The sequence below is a fragment of the Mirounga leonina genome, unplaced genomic scaffold, assembly GCF_011800145.1.
Source record: "Mirounga leonina isolate KUSES-001 unplaced genomic scaffold, KU_Mleo_1.0 Mir_178, whole genome shotgun sequence".
Classification (NCBI taxonomy): domain Eukaryota; kingdom Metazoa; phylum Chordata; class Mammalia; order Carnivora; family Phocidae; genus Mirounga; species Mirounga leonina.
The window spans coordinates 20,516,114-20,534,690 of record NW_023270464.1 but is presented as its reverse complement, the minus strand read 5'-3'; the positions used below and the strand labels follow the sequence as shown (position 1 = coordinate 20,534,690).

Genomic DNA, 18,577 nt, shown 5'->3' with positions numbered 1-18,577 from the left:
GGAAGGAAGGAAGGAAGGAAGGAAGGAAGGAAGGAAGGAAGGAAGGAAGGAAGGGGAAGGGAAGGGAGGGAAGGAAAGTAAGGAAGGGAAGAAGGGAGGAAGGAAGAAAGGAAAGAAGGAAGGAAGGGGAGGGGAGGGGAGGGGAGGGGAGGGGAAGGGAGGAGCTTCCAGCAAATGATCCATTAAGGATCATTTCCTTTTAGGGGTTATTATACCATGGAGAAAAAGAGCTCAGCTCAGAACCTAACTTGGCCTCTCTCCTAGCTACTTACTTAGCACACACTACTGAGTACCTCTACAAAATGGGGACAGTGATAGTGACTGGCCTCGCAGGGATTTTGTAAATAATTAACCCTCAGCCTAAGAACTGGTACACAGTGAGTGCTCCTGGTAACTTGGTGACTATTACTATCATTATTAGTTTCATCATTTTCATATCCAAATAAAATGGCTGAAGCTCCAAGCTATAGTGTGGGAACTGTTCATGCCCTAGAAATGAATTTTCAGATTCCCTGCTTCTGAGAGCCTCTGCCCGTAGTCTTTTTATCCAAAATGAAGAAGCTCATCTTCTATTTACTCAAAATATCATCAGAACCCCACTCTCTGGGGAAGTCAACTTTTACTGACTTTTTTTTCTTTTAAAGATTTTATTTATTTATTTGGGAGAGACACAGAGAGAGAGTGTGTGAGCACAGGCGGAAGGGGCAGAGGGAGAGAATGAGACTCCCCCCGAGCCTGAGAGCATAACCTGAGCTGAAACCAAGTGTTCGGTGCTTAACTGACTGAGCCACCCAGGCACCCCAGCTTTTGCAGAAGGTTAGAGGGTGCAGGGGTGACCTGAAATTAGACCCCACAGATTAGAAAAGGTCTTAAACACATCACTTATAATTTTATGAGTCTGGGTTTCTCACAAGGCCTGAATTCTCCCTGGATCCCAGCCTCTGGCCTCCCTGGGAAGTCCCCTCCCTTCCACTTCTTCCCTCTCCTTTTCAGCCAGGGTGTGAGCCCCCAATCTCTGTCACCATCTAATGACAGCCCGCGCGGCTCCTCCACCTTCACCCCCATGATGCCCACACTGCATAGCCCCAAGTTCACCGAGCTGACTGGCTGAACACCACCTCCACCTGCTCTGGCTCTCCACCCTGGGCAAGGTGGAGGAAGAACTAGGAAGGGGCTGTGGGCGTGCAGGGGTGGAGTTCACCAGCGACTTTCCCCGCAGTTGTTCCTCCCTCCCTGGACTACGCATGAAGTACGGAGCGCCGCGGGCGGCACGGGGAACGTGCTTCATGTCTATTAGCTCCCTTTCCCGGCCCAACCCTCTTGCAGCCTCCGGCCCAAGTCACCAGATCCCAAAGTCATTTGTACTGAAATCCTGAGTGTGTGCAAAGAGGAAGTTGGTCCCCAAATGCCAGGGGACAAGGTCAATGAGGGCAGCTGGCCCGGGGCCCAGCAGGGGGCCTGTGACAGGACAGGACTGCTAAAGAACTCGCTTTCTGAGCAGCTAACAAAGAGTGCGCGACGAGTGGGCGGGTCAGCTGTGGGCAGAGAGGAAATGAGCCTGAGAGCCAGTCACACCTCTGCCCCGGGGGCATCCTATCCCAGGCTGGCTTCACACTGCCACTTCCCAGAGCACTTGCCACCCCACGTCACTCAGCAGGATCCACAATGAGAGCGAATTTCATTGCCCCCCATGGTGCCCCCTGACTCTGCTGACTCTCAATTCGACCCCCTCCCCCCACTTTTAGGGTCTTCCTGTTTATGTTGTCGCTTTGTTTCATTATTTACTTTTAGCTCTGATTTCGGAAGCTTTTATTCTGCTGGGCATTGGCAGTGTCTCAACGGCATCGGCCTGGGCTCTGAAAAGATCATTGTGCGCGCCTGGCCTCGGGCCCCGGACGGACAGAGCGCTAGTGTGAGCCACCCCGCACTGCCCCTGCGTGCGCGCGGCAAGCCCACGGCCTGGCGGCCCTCTCCACGGCCGGCCAGCACAGCCACAGCGAGTGTGGGACAGAGAAGTGACCGCAGAGTTCATCGGGTCCAGCTCGCGAGTGGAGAAACTGAGACCCTGAGAAATGCAGGGTCCTCCCCCCAAATCATACATTAAAGTTGCAGAGCCAGACCTCAAATCGTGGACTCTCAAGGTCTGGTCCAGTTCTCTTTTCCATGCACGAGAAAATAATTTCTGGAACAAAGTCATCAGTTCCTAAATTTCATGATGGGTGGCCACCAGAGTGCCTGCTCCATTTTTATTATTCACATCTCTCTCTCTCGCTTTTTTTTCTGGACTCTGAATGTACTCACATTCATGGAAGAAAAAGGCTAGGACAACAGTGGGAGCTCCTCTCATCATGCCCACATGCCCTTCTATTTGTTATTGTTTTTCTTTAAGAAATACAAAAACATTTTTGCTGTGAGTCAGGAGTGGTGAGCTACTGCGGCTTGCCTCCTGGGACGGGCTGCAGCAGCCATGAAGAAGGGACAAGCTTCAGTTCCCAGGACAATGGTCTCTTTGACTGGGAATATACCGAACCAGAATTACAAGTGTGCAAGAATAAACAAGGCCGGAGTCAATCTAAAGTTGTTTTACACTCTGTTTTATTAAAGTCAATGCATTTCCGTTCCTATGTGCAGCGCCTTGGTTTGCTTAATTGTAGACACCCAGGGTGAATGCTAATGGAGGCGGACAGCCCTCGATCTGAAACCAAGGCCCTTTTCTGACCTCTACAGGCCATTTGGAGGAAAAAAAGGAAGCTGCTTCTGGAAAATAACAGATCAGGAGGCACCACAGAGCAGGGGCTGAGGGAGATTTTTCCTGGATGCTTCCTTGCTGCTCTGAGCGAGCTGGACACAGGCGTGTCCTACTTTTCTGCATCTCTGCTATTCATGTTTAATAGGTTACTGAGGCAACGAGGACGAGGTCATTCTCAGGAGACCTTTGGAATGGAAATTAAGATCTCAATCACTCAACCCATATTTAATGAAGGCCCTCCATGTCTTGGGCACAATGCTAGGCCCTCAGGACATAGCGGTGAACAACATCATCTCTCTTCTCCAAAAATGCAAAGTCTGGGGGGCGGGGGTGGGTGGGTAGAAAAACCCATAGGCAATACCATGCAACAGAAGCTATGACAGGGTTTCTCCACGCCTCTGTGGGAACTCGGAGTCAGATAAGGGAAAGACTACATGGAGGAGGATACATTTAGGATATGATGAATAGAATTAGACACAGAGGTGGAAGCAGAGAGAGCGAATGAGGAAAGTGCTTTCTGGAAACTGCAAGTGATTTTTTATGACTCCAGTAGGGGTTTTTGTTAAGACAGGACACCAGAAACTCAGCCAGTGGCTGGATACCCAAGGGCTCAAGTGCCGGGTTCCGTTTGCATTTTATCCTTGGGACCATGGGAGGCCATTGAAAGGTTGTAAGCAGCAGAAATAGAAACAAATGCTCATTCCAAACATCATCTGGCTGCACAGGGAAGAAAGGGCTGGAAAAGGAGGCAAAATCACAGGTGAGGAGAGCTGTGGGAAACCATCACTGAAACCCAGGCAAGAAATGAACCAAGGAGAATGAGTAATGGGCAGATGCATTTAAACTAAAGGTAAGAAGAGCAAGGCTTGGCAAGACTTGTGGATCCATGTGTTTAGTGAACGTTTGAGTGCCTGCCTTGCTCAGACTTTGGACTGTGCATTGGGCACACAAAAAACAAGACAACACAGATTCCTGTCAAGGTGATCAAGTGAGGAACTTGGAGGTAGGTTTGGTGGGAGGAAATCATGAGGATGTGACTTTGAACCTGTGAGTATGAGGTGGAGTGGAGTGTTCTGCAGGGATATCCAGACAAGTTACTTATATTTGAACCAAGGATTGAAAACAACAATAATCCTGCCCTTCGTGGAGACAGGGAATTACTCTGTGACTTCTAAAAGACCCTCAGGGGTCTTTGAAGAGACCACTTTTCTTTGGAGTGCAGACTTAGGTGTCAGACCACCTGGGCTGAAACTACGATCCTACTACTTACTGGCTGCATAATCATAGGCAAGTGCTCGCCTTCTTATGCCGTAGCATCCTCACCTGTCAAAGGAGGCATAACAAGAGGGCTTACCTCAGGGTTAAGTTGTGAAGCATAACATGATAACACATGGTCTTAGACATGTGTCTTCATGTTCAGCACACGTTAACTTTAGCATGACAGGGGGTGGGAATCAGAACTTTTCTGGGAGCAGATTCCAGTTCCATCACCTCCTAAAAGTGCAACTGAGCCTCACTTTGGAAAATGGCAGTAATGATGCCCATGTATCGCAGGAAGCCGTAGGGAGAGCTTAAATGAGTATGAGCAGAGAGGGAATCACAGACAGGTTTTTTTCTCCCCTAATACCTTCTAAAATCACTTCCTCTTCAGACTGAAGTGTGGGTGGGGACCAGATGATATGATTCTGTCTGAGAACATCCATTCATTTAACCTTCATATTCTGGCCGACAGGGCTGTCCATCTCTTTGCTCCCTCACTCTGTCCCACAGCTAGCACACAGAACTGACCTCATTGCCACTTCCTATCCTGACCTTCAAAGCACAAAGCCATACTCAGACACCTCAACTGAACTGCTCCAACAACTGTGCTTAATTATTATTATTAGTGTTTTGTTGGGGGCACGGTGGGGTGGTGGAGGTGGTGGTAATATTTGTCTACTGCTAAGAAATCATCTTAACCCTATCCGGCCCTAGAAAAGCTCAGAAGTTCCTAATCAGAATAACAAGTTTGTTCTAGGCAATCATCCATTGTTCTATTCTGTCTTGTCATAAAACCCAAATGTGGTTTATCTGGTAATTCTCCCACAAGTATGCATTCTCTTCCAGAGAAGACTGGATCCATTTTTCCTCATGACCTAATAAGCAGGCTCAAAATATATACATGCTAGAAGACTAGTTTATGCCATATGCTGATACGAAGGCTTCACCTTCTTCCCCCAAAATCTTCCATCTCAATTTGTGTCTGGCAATATGGGGTAAAAGCACCATCTAGCTGCTCCCTACTTTTATGGTCATTTGTCTGATCATAAACTTTCCCTCACTCACTCTGTTTCCTTGCTTAAAGCCCTGCATTTACATTGTGAGTGTGTATGTGTGTGTGCATGTGTGTGTGTGCATGTGTGTATGTGCATATGTGTGTGTGTGTGTGTGTGTGGTAGGGAACTCAAGCTCAATTCCATCTCCATTGGGTTGGAATGTGTGCAGTAGATGATGTTAAGTTATATACAACTGTATTCTTTTTATTATTAGGCACCAAAAGGCTGTAATACAATCCGTTTTTATCCAAAAATGTCTTTTTACCACTTTCTTTTTTCTAAACAACACTTTTTTTTCTATCGAGAATCAGTTGGGCACTCATGAAGCCAAACCGCAACATGAACAAAAGAGGACATCTGTTGGGAAGCCAGCAGTAGGCTCCAGACCTAATGAATTATTTTTGCCCAAAAAAGCTCTCATGGTGAGGACCCAGGCTACTGTCTCTGTGCCATTCCAAGCCTGGAGCCTTTAAAGGGCTGGAGAGAGTTGTACCAGCAGGGCAAAAGGAATCCATCACTCTAATGCAAATGTTCAGACCCACCACGCCGGCCACTGTCCTGAGTCCCTAACAAGGATGACTTATGTCAGGCATTTCATGGAAGCTCCTTCTCTTGGAAGAGAGCAGAGACTCCCCTTGGCATATGAAATCAACTCTACAGCTCAGTTGTCCAGGCTGGGAAATAAAAGCCGGGCATGAGAACTTCTCCCCTTAGGGGTGTCATGTGACCCAACTTGCGTTGGCATCCCTCAACGTGAGCCCGTAACTCAAAAATCAGGTTATTTTCAAATGTGCTCTGTGGCTCTGAATCCTTTTTTTTTTTTTTTTCTGTAGGCCTGGAAGAAACTGGAGCCAGTGGCTGGAATGCTTGGATTCTCACTGACAGGACTGTAAGAAGTACCCAGACAGCCAAGTTGGCACAACGCACATGGAGCCTTGTGCCCGGTCCCACCAAAGGCAGTCTGTGGTGCAGAGCACCTGGCTGAATCCTGCAGCCTCTGGCAACTCCTCAAGATTCTACTCCCCATTCTCTCTGCTCTATCTAAACATTTGCACAATACAGGCAAGGGCAAGGCCACTCTGCTCCTTCTTAAGCTTGCCTCACATGGGAACCAGTCTTCCATGGAAACCATCAGCTTGAGGGGCCGAGGTGTGCATGTGCTGGATGCCCTTTTAGTGAAATCAGTTACCTTTTCTGAAACACAAACTCTGATTTGAGATGGGAAATGAAGGAATCCAAGGGAAATATATGGGATTTCACTGAGACGTTGGACGTTCAGGTTTGAGGTTAGGGGGAAGATACATTTTGACTGCCGGCCAATGTGTTGAGAAGTATGCTAGCTGCAGGGAGAGGTGACAAGATAATATCAGGCACATGCATCTTAGAGTTCTCCACCCATTGGCCAGTGGGGGTGGGGCTGTGAAAACCACATAAATAAAATTGTAAATAGAAAGCATGCTTTAAGAGGGATGCATAAATGGTGCAGCAGGGACACAGATGAGGGATTATAGAACCTGGCTGGGCTGATTAGGAAAGGTCTTACAGAAGGAAGGTGGTATTTGAACTAGGTCTTGCAATGCCCAAATCGCATAATGGGAGATGCTCATCAGAGACAGAGGAAAAATGTGAAAATGTGTGAAAAATCAAAGAAGGGGGCGCCTGGGTGGCTCAGTTGGTTAAGCGACTGCCTTCGGCTCAGGTCATGATCCTGGAGTCCCAGGATCGAGTCCCGCATCAGGCTCCCTGCTCAGCGGGGAGTCTGCTTTTCCCTCTCCCGCTCCCCTCCTCTTATACGCTCTCTCTCTCTCTCTCAAATAAATAAAATCTTTAAAAAAAAAAAAAAAGAAAGAAAAATCAAAGAAGGTATTTAGGGAGTTATGTGGCTCAAGAAGTGGTGTGTGTGTATGTGTGTGTGTGCATCTGTGTATGCGTCTATGTGTGCTCACACTCATGCATATGTGCAGTGAGATAAAATAAAGCTATGTCCCATGGCAAACAAGAGATTGCAGGATGGCAAAACCTAAGTTAGTAGAGAAGACTGGGGGCCAGGTTGTACAGGGATCTTTTTCCTGTAGGAAATATGGAGCTAAAAAGTCCTTTGCCAAGGGAAGTGTCAAGAGCAGCCAGCATATTCCACCCTTAAGGAATCGTGGAAGTATGATCCTTAGGGGATCACAAGAAGCCTTGTACTTCTCTACCCCTAATGGGACTGCCCTAGAGGTGTAAAAGGCCAGCTACCCATGTTTGCCCATCAGAGAAAGTGCACAGGGTGCCCCAGGAAACTGCAGCCCCCCTGTCCAGCCCGCTCTGAGTCCTAGCCCTGCCAGGCAGTGCACTGGGTACCAGCTGGTACCGGACACCTGTGCCCATGGTCTGGCTCCAGCATTACTTCTCCAGACTCTCATCCCCCCTGCACACTTTGAACCATATCTGCTTCCCATTAGAGCCCATCACTGCCTGGAATCCTTGAGTAATCTTGTTTGGCTATGAGTTTGGGGGAACAGGGTTTTCAGAACAATTCACTATAGTCGTTTGGCCAACCAGACACATGTCTGGCCAGGCTAGAAGAGCCATTCCTATCACTATTTGGAGTTGACTTGCCAGTGAGCCCTCTCTTCGGCCCCAAGACCGAAAACGAGTGAGGTGTGACACAGAATGGCCTTCAGTCCCAGCAGGAAGGGACGGAAGTCAGCTCTCTCTCTAACTCTTCTGTTCCCTCTGAACAAACTCCTTCTCGGCTGACTGGCACCTGGGCTTAGTTGCTCAAGACTTTCACCAGTCCCCATCTCACTGCATATACCTCTCCTTCTACTGATATACTTCTAGAAGTCCTTTCCTCATGGACCTGCCATAGGCCCCCAATATTCAACATGACCCCAAACTGCACTCATTATCTCTCATCTTATTGCAAACCTGCTGATCTACAAATAGGGTAAGTTCACACTTAGGGTCCTCATATTACTGAATTACCACCATAGCAGGGTATCCAGTCAATCAGTCATAAGCAAGCAGGACAGCGGTCCCACTGCATGCCCGCAGACATCATTCGGGGGCATGCTTCTGCTGAAGATTCTTTGTCTCCACCAGCACATTCAGAATAAAGACTGACCTTTTCATCAAGGCATGTCAATGTTGCCTGATCATTTCAATGCCAATGTTCTCAATTTCATCTCTTGTCACTCCCTTCCAATCCCCACAAACAAACACATCTTTTAAACTAGTCACACTAATCATTTTATTCCAAGTTTTAACCCCACCCTAGGGCTTTTGCACAAACTCTTTCTACTCCTTAGCATGTTTCTTCTCCTTTTCACCTGAAAACTCTTGCACATCCTTCAAGAACCACCTCAATTATCACCTCTTGGTACACGTTTCCCACCACTGCTGCCCCATTAGATGATCTTCTGCAAAGCTCCACAAAGGCTTGTGCCACTGCATTGAAATGTTTACTGCTTATCTTTCCCGCTTGCAAACAGAGTAGGTCCTTTTCCTTGCATTCTTAGAGCTTAGTAAAGTCACGACACATAGTAGGTGCTTAATGTATGTTTGCTAAATGGATGAATCCATGTCCCATGTCACTGGCTTTTCCTGAACCTCCAAGTAGAAATTTACATGTCCTAGTCACTTGCCCTCAGAAACATGTCAGGTGACCAGAAGTTCATCCCATAAGCAAATTTGAGCTGAGGCACACAAAGTGGCGATGATGAGTCACAATTATTTCCATCCTTCCCAACATTTACATTTTCAATGCAACTATCTTCTTGACTCCTCCAAGCAATGGGAGAACAGAAACATAATGCTATCCTCTATTTAAGAGTGGAAAGGTTTATAAGAGAAGTTAAGCCCTGCTGTTATCTGGGATTTGAATGTGGTGTCTTTGCTATTTCCCTTAAACCTCTTATATACATTTCAGACATCTGAGTGTCTTAACACCAAGAATGGATATGTGGTTTCTGAACTATAGCAAAGAAATTTGGAAAGGAGTTGGAAAAAGAAGGGATTATCAATAATAATAGTAGTAGCAATAATAATAATAATATCAGCTCTTCGGATCATAACACGCCTGCCTTTCTCCTATGCCTTGGGGCTAAATTATGGCAATGTTCTATGGTGTGGCTTTCTGCTGGTCTAGAGGGTTGCTGTGAGTTTTTTCTGAAATTATTGTTTCCAAAATCTCAAGGTGGTGATTGGCTTATCAGGAGAAGTATTTGGCAATATTTGATCCCCAGTATGCATTATTCCCTTTTCCCTATGCCCAACTCAAATAAAGACTATATTTTACAACCTCTCTTGCAGCTACCTGTGACCACAGGACCACTTGTTAGATGGTGGTACTAAGGAGAAGTGTAATGTATAGCTTTTTGAAATATAGAGAATGTGTTCTTCTTTTTCTATCCTTATTGCTGACTGGGATGTAGATGCAAAAGCTGATGCTTTAGCAGCCATCTTAGACTAAGAGTAGAAGCAACACGCAGCAAAGCTAGAAAGCAATAGAAACTGGGCGCTGGACACCTGGTACTCACAATACCAGCTCTGGCCTGCCTATATCTGGAATCCACATAAAAGATAAACGGATTATGTTTTACAAAGGTATTGCAATTTTGGATTTTCCTTCTCTCATAGCCAAACCTAATCATAACTAAATATATATGGCATCTGGACAAACATAAATTTGACCTACCATATTTTCTCCATCTTATCTCTCATTCAGTATCTGCCTTTTATGCCCCTTCTCATCCTTTCTGCATGAGTCCTGTACACCTAGACATCATCCAAATCTCTAAGCTATTTGCCCCTGCATGCCAAAGGGCCTTGCTCCATTTCACTTACTTTATGACATTCCAACCTCCTACACTCTGCTCCTCTGTAACCTCCTTCCCAGAAGCCCTCCAGGAAGAGGGACTACTTTCTAACCACGTGACTGTAGGTAATGTTTTCTGTAACTGAGAATGCCTATACAGAATGTTCTACTTGTGTTATGAAGGAAAACCAGCCAACATTATTGGGTGCCTACCATGTGCCAATCTGTATGCTTTTATATATTATCTCATTTCATCTTCATGATAACTTTATAATATGGATAATGTTCATCTCCATTGTATGTATAAGAAAACTGAGGTTTGGGGAAATCTAATTAGTAGCCTTAGTTCTCCTAACAACTGATTGCCATATCCAGGGTATGAGCCATGTCTGTCTGAATCTGAAATGAATGATTTTTCCACTACGACTTGCTGCCTTCCAGCATTATGGTTAGTGGCCTGAATTCATAGGATTTTAAAGTTTGTAAAGACCAATGGCCATGTCTTATTCAGTATCGTGCCTTTTCCCTTAGAATCTAGGACAGTTCCTGGATTATACTGGATCTGTAAAATATACACTATTAAAACAGACTAAGCATGATGCTTGCAAATTCTCCATTGTGCATCCATTCATGTTCAATAATTCAGCAGCTGAATACCCTGCTAGGACCCTCAGAAGTCTCAGTGGGGCTCATAACTTGTGCTGAGGAGCTCAGATGCTATAGAAGGAAGACAACTAGAGGAGATAACATTCATATGTAGAACAACTTAGACAACCATATAGAAATCTGGCTGAGAAGCCAAAAAGAAGCCCAACTCCTAGTTCCAGGCTCCTCCAGTTTCAAGCACAGGAAAGGAGAAGAGCTCAAAATAGTGCTGAGAGGATCCATGGTAATCCTGCGAGTAGCCCTTTCTAGCATAATGGCAGCTTGCATGGGCTCCAAAGGCCACCTAACTATGTATGTAAAAGGTATAACTGTAACATAGCTAGTCTCTATGCCTAATGAAACTAGAACAAACTCTGGAATTAGGTTGCTGGGCTCACATGGGCTGGCTTTTGGCACCAATGCTGTACATGTGTGGTGGTAAAGAAACAACAGAGCTGCTAGTCCATGGTTAGAGACATGGAGCTCGCTCTGAACCTCAGGGCTAAGGGATGGCTTTTCTTCCCTGGCCTGGCCCCTCTTCTTCTTCCCCTCCCTCATCCTTGTGGAAAGCGCACTCTTGGATCTGCCGGTCCAGCTCAGAGAAGCTCCCTTCTGGGTCTGAGCTGCTGTCTGTACTGTAATCAATCTCCTCCATGCAGGGGGGCTCATCATCCAGTTCTGAGGTCACGCTGCTGCTGCGTCTGCCGTGGGTTCCCAGGAAACAGGAGAAGAGAGGAAGGAGAGGAAGGGAGGGAAGGAAAAAGGGATGAAAAATACAGAAGGGGAGGAAAACAGAGAGAGGGAGGTGGGGAGAGAGGAGAAGGAAATGAAAAGAGAAGTTACCCAAAGGAAGGAGCATTTACAATTGATTGGAAAGGGAGAAGGAAAGTTATCTTCCCTGAGTCTGCATCTCAACAGCCCCTGGTCCTTTAAATGTGTCCCATACACAGCCCCTGGGTCCTCAACCATTATTTTGAGATGGGGGGGAGAAATCACATAAAATCTTTGGGATTCCTTCTTCCTTTGCCAGAAGAGTCTGCATTTCTAAGTCAGATCAGAAGGTTTCCAATCAGAAGAGGTGGACAACCTCACATACTTAAGGTCTTCAGGGTCTTTGTGGCTCAAAGTGAAATATCAGAGAAGGGTGTCACTGTCACTGAGTATTGGGGAATGCCACGTCAACTGTGTCCAGGGAAGGGTGGAATTGGAATTCAGGGAGCTAAGACCAAAAGCCCTAATGTATCCCACTGCTACTCACAGCACTATGAGTCATTACATAGCTCTCGTTCATTATGATGGATGGTTTATTAGAATTAGACAATCCAGGTTGAAATTAATAAAGGAGAGAGTAAGCGGGCAAACAGCATTCTCTTTCTGCTATGTTTGTACATCCCATCATCTTCCTTCTCTCCCTTTTATGTTAGTTTATTTACAAATGGAAGATCAGCAGGGGTTGACCAGCAAGAGGTAGAAGGGGGCAACAGGAATGGACAACAAACCTTGAACCCATATAGAGAGCAGGGGATATTTCTTCCCAAAGAACTGTATATCTATCTCATTTGCATGAGGTACCTTCTTTCCTGAAGACTTTCTAATCACTCCCTACTTAGGACTTAACCAATTAGGATTAACAGTGTGCTGGGTTTCTACTCTGTGATTTATGGAAGGCAAGTACTACATAAATCAGGCAGAGCTGTTCATCCACCTGCCTCGCCATAAACAATGAAAATGGGTAATCAGCAGCATGGTTACATGTTAGCTCAGGAAATGAATCAGAGTCCAGTTTCCTAATTGTCTACTGACTGATGAGAGCAGCTTCCATGCTCCCCAGGCCCTTGGTACCCTAAACTGAAGGTCTGGTGGGACATTGCCTGAATGGAGAGGAAGGGGAAGAAATCTGAATCTTGTTTCCAGTCCCACAGCATTAAACTGTTATCATATTTTACAAGCTGAATTGGGGGTGATAAAGCAGTTGAGTAAAGGAAGGTAAGAGCTGCCCAACTGTAACACGAGCTCAAGTCAGCAAGAACTGATTGCCTGTGAGTCAGCCATCACCATATGAGGGACCCAGATGACATGCTGTATGATGTCAAGAGCCTGAGCATCAATCCTGGCCATGAGACCTTGGAAAACCCCCAGCCTCACAGAATAGCAATAATAGTACCTTAAGAGCTATTGTGCAGACTAAATGAGAAAGCACACAGATGCTATCTAGCAGAGTGTCTTGCAGAGTAAAGGCCATCAACAAATTTTAATTCTACTGCTCTACTGTGGATATGAAAGAAGAGGGTGAACCATGGTGTTGAAGGAGGCAGGCATTGAGCTTTGTTGCTTCACACCTGGGTTATAACTACAGCAAAACCATTCAAATTTGCACTGCCAATAACTTTTCTAAAGCATCATTTTTATAATGCTACTTCCAGATTTGGAATTTGCAATGACTCTTCCTTATTTATTAATGCAATATGGGCATTGATGGATGGGATGCTCCCTATGGGGTCCAGTTGGCAGGAGTCCATAAGTAAACAACAAGGTCAGTCTTCCCCTAATGAGGGCCTGTCTTTCCTCCACTGCAGAGTCTGCTCCAATCACTCATGGACCTGGACCTTTCCCACCACAATAAAGTCATCAGGCTGTTCTGGTTGTGATCACCCAAACATATCAGACTGAATGTTTTTCCAAGCCTTTATTCAGGTAACCAATTTCTCATCTTTAAAATGATCTTAAAACTCCTCAGCATCCAACCAAATAAGATATATCATTTTTAAAAGCTCATCTTAATCACCAAATAACTGTCTTGATAGCTCTATCTCTTTGAAATTTTCTCCCTTTAAATATTAATCTTCACATATTCACTTAATTTGTTTTGATCCTTAATAACATTTACAGTCCTATTGTGAATAAGGCCCAAGCCTCTGCCTAATTCTATTATTATTCTATAGAAAGTCTAGAATGTGCTAATAATATAGTAGATATAAAATAAATAGTTGCCAAATTGAACATATAACAAGTATGTATGTAGAAAAATACATATATACCATTTTGGACCATCTTTGGGGGGAATTACTTTTTTCTTGATTTCTTTTTCAAATGTTTTATATATGAATTAAACCATAATTATCACATTAGTGCATTTTATTGATTTCAACAAATATGGCTTCCTTTGCTACTGATATATATAATGTAATATAAAATAAATACATATTATATAATATACAATGTATAATATAGTATTACATCATATATTTACTTATATATAGAGATTTATATATGTAGATTTATATTTATATTTAGTTTATATATGTAAATATATATTTACATTTATAGTTAACTTATATATGTAAAGGCCTAAAAAAGTTTAATTACATCTCTCACTTATTTCTCCAAATAGAGTACAAGTATTCTAATAACTTAGAAAATCAAATTACATATTTAGGGACTTCCACTTCTCTATAGACAGAGAAGTACTTCTCTTTTTTTCTCCTTATAAATTATCCTGGATATTTTATATAAAACAAACATAAGAAGGGCGCCTGGGTGGCTCAGTTGGTTAAGCGACTGCCTTCGGCTCAGGTCATGATCCTGGAGTCCCTGGATCGAGTCCCGCATCAGGCTCCCTGCTCGGCAGGGAGTCTGCTTCTCCCTCTGGCCCTCCCCCCTCTCATGTGCTCTCTCTCATTCTCTCTCTCTCAAATAAATAAATAAAATCTTTAAAAAAAACAAACAAACAAACATAAGAAGACTAAAATGTGATGACATATGGAGGGAAGGAAGCAGACGAGATGAGGTCTTGGGACTAAAGGACAATATGGTGGTGAGCTTCCTGACATTTCTCTTTGCCTCTTATATCCCAGACTTGGAGTTAGACAAGCTGACAACCTAGAAATACTAACAGGTGTGGACAAAAACAGCCCCAACAAGAGCTAGTTCTATCTAGCCAAATGGTAAGGAAAGAGGCAGCCTAGCAAGAAGGATGAGTTTAAACTATACTACTAGCTCTACTCCAGCCAAAAACCACAGAAAAAACAGTGGCCCCAACCCTACCGCACCAAGAGAAGCAGGGAGCTTAGACTTCTACTCTAACTGGACTGTAACAAGGTGCCCACAAACCCTTTCTTTCCCCCAAGCTAAGGCATCAGAGAAGGCAGGATAGGGAGCTGGAACTTTCATTCCTAGGGCACAATAATGAGGTCCCTGACCCCTCAATACCACTGGAGGCCAGGGGGGAGCCTGAACTTCCATACACAACTGTTGGTAACAAGACTGACCCCTACCTACCAGTGCCAATGGAGAGCAGCAGCAAGGCCCTCCTGCTCCTTGAACCCAGAGTGATATTAGTGAAGGTCTAGGGGGGACCTGAAACTCTCCCTACTGCCCATCAGTAACAAAGAGCCCTCACACCCAGGGTGTCAATGTGGTAAAATGGGGAACCTAGACTTTCACCTCCACCTGCCTGTAACAAGGCCCATTCTTCTCCTGTCTGAGTGGTGTTGGAGGAGACAAAGTTCAAACATAAGATTTAAATTGGATCTTAGTCTCATAGTGTAATACCCAAATGTCAGGTTTCAATGTAAAATTATTCATCACACCAAGAATCAGGACAACTAATAGATACAAATATCAACATGACAGAGAGGTTAGAATTATCTAATGAGGATTTTATTTTATTTTATTTTATTTTTTTAAAGATTTTTATTTATTTATTTGAGAGAGAGAGAGAGAGCACATGAGAGGGGGGGAGGATCAGAGGGAGAAGCAGACTCCCCGCTGAGCAGGGAGCCCGATGCGGGACTCGATTCCAGGACTCCAGGATCATGACCTGAGCCGAAGGCAGTCGCTTAACCAACAGAGCCACCCAGGCGCCCCTCTAATGAGGATTTTAAAGGAGACATCACCCAAGTGCTCCATTGAGAATTACAGACACACATGAAAATAAATAGAATGTCTCAGTAAAGAAATCGAAAATCTCAGCAAAGAAAAAAATATATATTTTTATATATTATTTATGTATATGGGGTATATATTGTTTACATATATATTTATATATATGGGGTATAAAGAAAAAGCAAATGAAACTTTAGAAGTGAGAAGTGTACAATAACAGAAATGGAAAATGTGGCAAAGAAATAGAAAGTCTTGCAGAGAAATTAAGATATAAAGAAGAATAAGGTAGAAAGTTGAAAACTGAAAAATAAAAATAAAATGAATGAATAAAAAATTCAGCAGGCGGCCTCAGCAGCAGAATGGAAGAGACAGCGGAAAGGTTCAGTGGATTTGAAAATAGAACAATAGAAATTACTCAGTCTCAACAGAATGAAAATAAACTAAACCAATGAGCAGGACATCAAGACCTTGTGGCACTATAACAAAAGATCTAACATTTATCCCATCAGAGTCTCAAAAGAAGAAAATCTGAAAAAGTATTCAAAGTAAGGGTTGAAAACTTCTTAAACTTGGCAAAGACATAAACCTACAAGTACAAGAAGCTGAGCAAACCCCAAACGGATAAACTCAAAGAAATCCATACCAAGACAGATGGCCAACAAATTTCTGAAAACCAATGACACATTAAAAATCTTGAAAGCAGTGAGAGAGAAACTTTAGGGGAATGACACTATAGGGAAAACATAACTTGAACAGCAGCAATGTTTGCCTCAGAAACCATAGAGGTTAGGAGAAAATGGCACACTCATTCTTCGTGGTTGAAAGAAAAGAATTATCAGGCTAGGATTCTGAAATCAGAAAAGAAATATCCTCCAAAAAGGATGGGAAAATTAAAGGTATTCTTATAGGAACTAAAGTTTTTAGAATTTGTTGCCAGCAGACCCACCCTGTAAGAATGGTTAAAGGGAAAACTAAACAGAAATAAAATAATAGCAGAAGAAATTTTGGAGCATAAGGAAGAAAGAAAGAAACAAAAGAGTAAACATGGGGGAGGGGCGCCTGGGTGGCTCAGTCGTTAAGTGTCTGCCTTTGGCTCAGGTTAGGTCATGGTCCCAGGGTCTTGGGATTGAGTCCCACATCGGGCTCCCTGCTCCACAGGAAGTCTGCTTCCCCTCTCCCACTCCCCCTACTTGTGCTCTCTCTCGCCGTGTTTCTCTCTGTCAAATAAATAAATAAAATCTTAAAAAAAAAAAAAAGAGTAAACATAGGGATAAATCAAATAGCTTTTCCTTTTCTTCTTGAATTATTAAAATTAGGTTTAACAGCTGAAGCCAAAATTATAAACTTGTGTGACACGGTTCTCCTTGTATTATGTAAATATTTAAGATAATTATATGATAAATGGAGGGCAAAGGAAGGTACAGGCAAGTAAGTTTTCTATAGTTCGCTTGAATTGGTAAAAATGTGACACCAGTTGGTTATAATAAGTTATGTATATATAATGGAATATTTACAGAACTAAAAATGTTATACATAGAGATACACTCAAGATCCTACAGATAAATCAAAATGGAATTCTAGAAAATATCCACTCCCAGAAGACAGGAGAAAGAAAACAGTTAAAAAAGAGAGAGAAAGAACAAATGGAAAAACAATAAATGGAAGGCTTAGCCCTAACATAAGAATAACATTAATTTAAATTGTCTAAATACACCAATTAAGAGAGATTGTCAGAGTGGATTAAAAAAGGTGATCAAATTGTACACTGTCTATAATAACTCACTGAAAATATAGTTAAAGAGGTAGGTTGAAAGTGAAAGGATGGAAAAGATATCCACATAAACATTAATAAAAAAAAAAGTGGCTCTATTAATATCAGATAAGGTAGCCATCAGAATAAAGGAAATATCCAGGGACATAGAGGTGTATGATGATAAAAATGTCCATACATCAAGAAGTCATAGCACTCCTGATGTGTATGCACCAAACAGAACTGCATAAATATGTGAACCAAAACCTGATAGCACTGAAGGGAGAACTAAACAAATCTATAACTATAGCTCAAGACTTCAATATTCTTTTCTCAATAATTGTTGATTAAACAACTAGACAGAAAAACAACAACACTATCAACCAACAAGATATAACTGACATTAATAAAATACTTCAGCCCTAAACAACAGAATACACATTCCTTTTCAATGCACACAGAATATATACCGAGATAGACCATATCCTCAGCCATACATAAGGCTCAATAAATTTAAAAGGAGCAAAATTGTACAGAGTGTATTCTTGGATCAGAGTGGAATCAAGCCAGAAATCGAAAACGGAAAGACAAAAGGTAAGTTCCCAAGCACTTGGAAAGTAAGTAAATACACTTCTAAATAATTCAGGAGGTCAAATAGGATATTTCAAGGGAAAGAAAAAAATACATTGAATTAAATGAAATTGCAAATATAACCTATCAAAATCTGTGCGACTTAGATAGAGCCATAATGAGACGGAAATTTATAGCAGTGAATGCTTACCTCAGAAAAGTCTAAAATAAAAAATCTAAGCTATTACCTTAAGAAGAAACATAAGAGCAAAATAAACCCAAAGCAAGTAGAAAAAAAAGGAAGGAAATAATAAAGAAACAGAAACCAATGTAACTGAAACAGAAAAACAATGGAGAAAAATCAGTGAAAAAAAATCTATAAAATTGACTAGCCTATAACAAGACTAACAAAGAAAAAAAGAAGGAAGGCATTAAATACCACATCAGGAATGAAACAGGACTACCACTATAGACTGGGCAGGCATTGAAAGGATAAGGAAATACCACAAAAAACTCTATGCACATAAATTTGACAACTTAGGTAGTATGGACCAATTCCTCAAAAAGTACAAATTACAACAATTCACTTAATATGAAATAGATCATTTGAATAGTTCTATAACTCTTAAGAAATCTGAATTTATAATTTAAACTCTTGAAGAAGAAATCTCTAGGGCCCGATATTCTCACTGGAGAATTACACAACATGATTAAAAAAGGATTAACACCAGTTCTACACAATCTTTTCCAGAAAACAAAAGAAGAGAGAACACTTCCTGTTCATTTCATGAGCCAAGTATTACCCTGAGACTAAAACCAGACAAAGACAGTAAGGAGGAGGAAAGAAAACTACCGACCAATAT

The 18,577-nt window shown here is 42.8% G+C and overlaps 1 protein-coding gene across 1 annotated transcript in view; it reads right to left on the bottom strand.

Annotated features, from left to right (window-relative positions):
- Positions 1 to 6,984: 6,984 nt before the first annotated feature.
- AGBL1 (ATP/GTP binding protein like 1) overlaps positions 6,985 to 18,577 on the bottom strand; it is an 813,331-nt gene continuing 801,738 nt past the window's right edge. Inside the window, exon 23 of the mRNA XM_035024092.1 lies at positions 6,985 to 11,211. Within this exon, the coding sequence (XP_034879983.1) occupies positions 11,013 to 11,211 (199 nt within the window). The 3' untranslated portion in view covers positions 6,985 to 11,012. The remainder of the gene's footprint in view (positions 11,212 to 18,577) is intronic.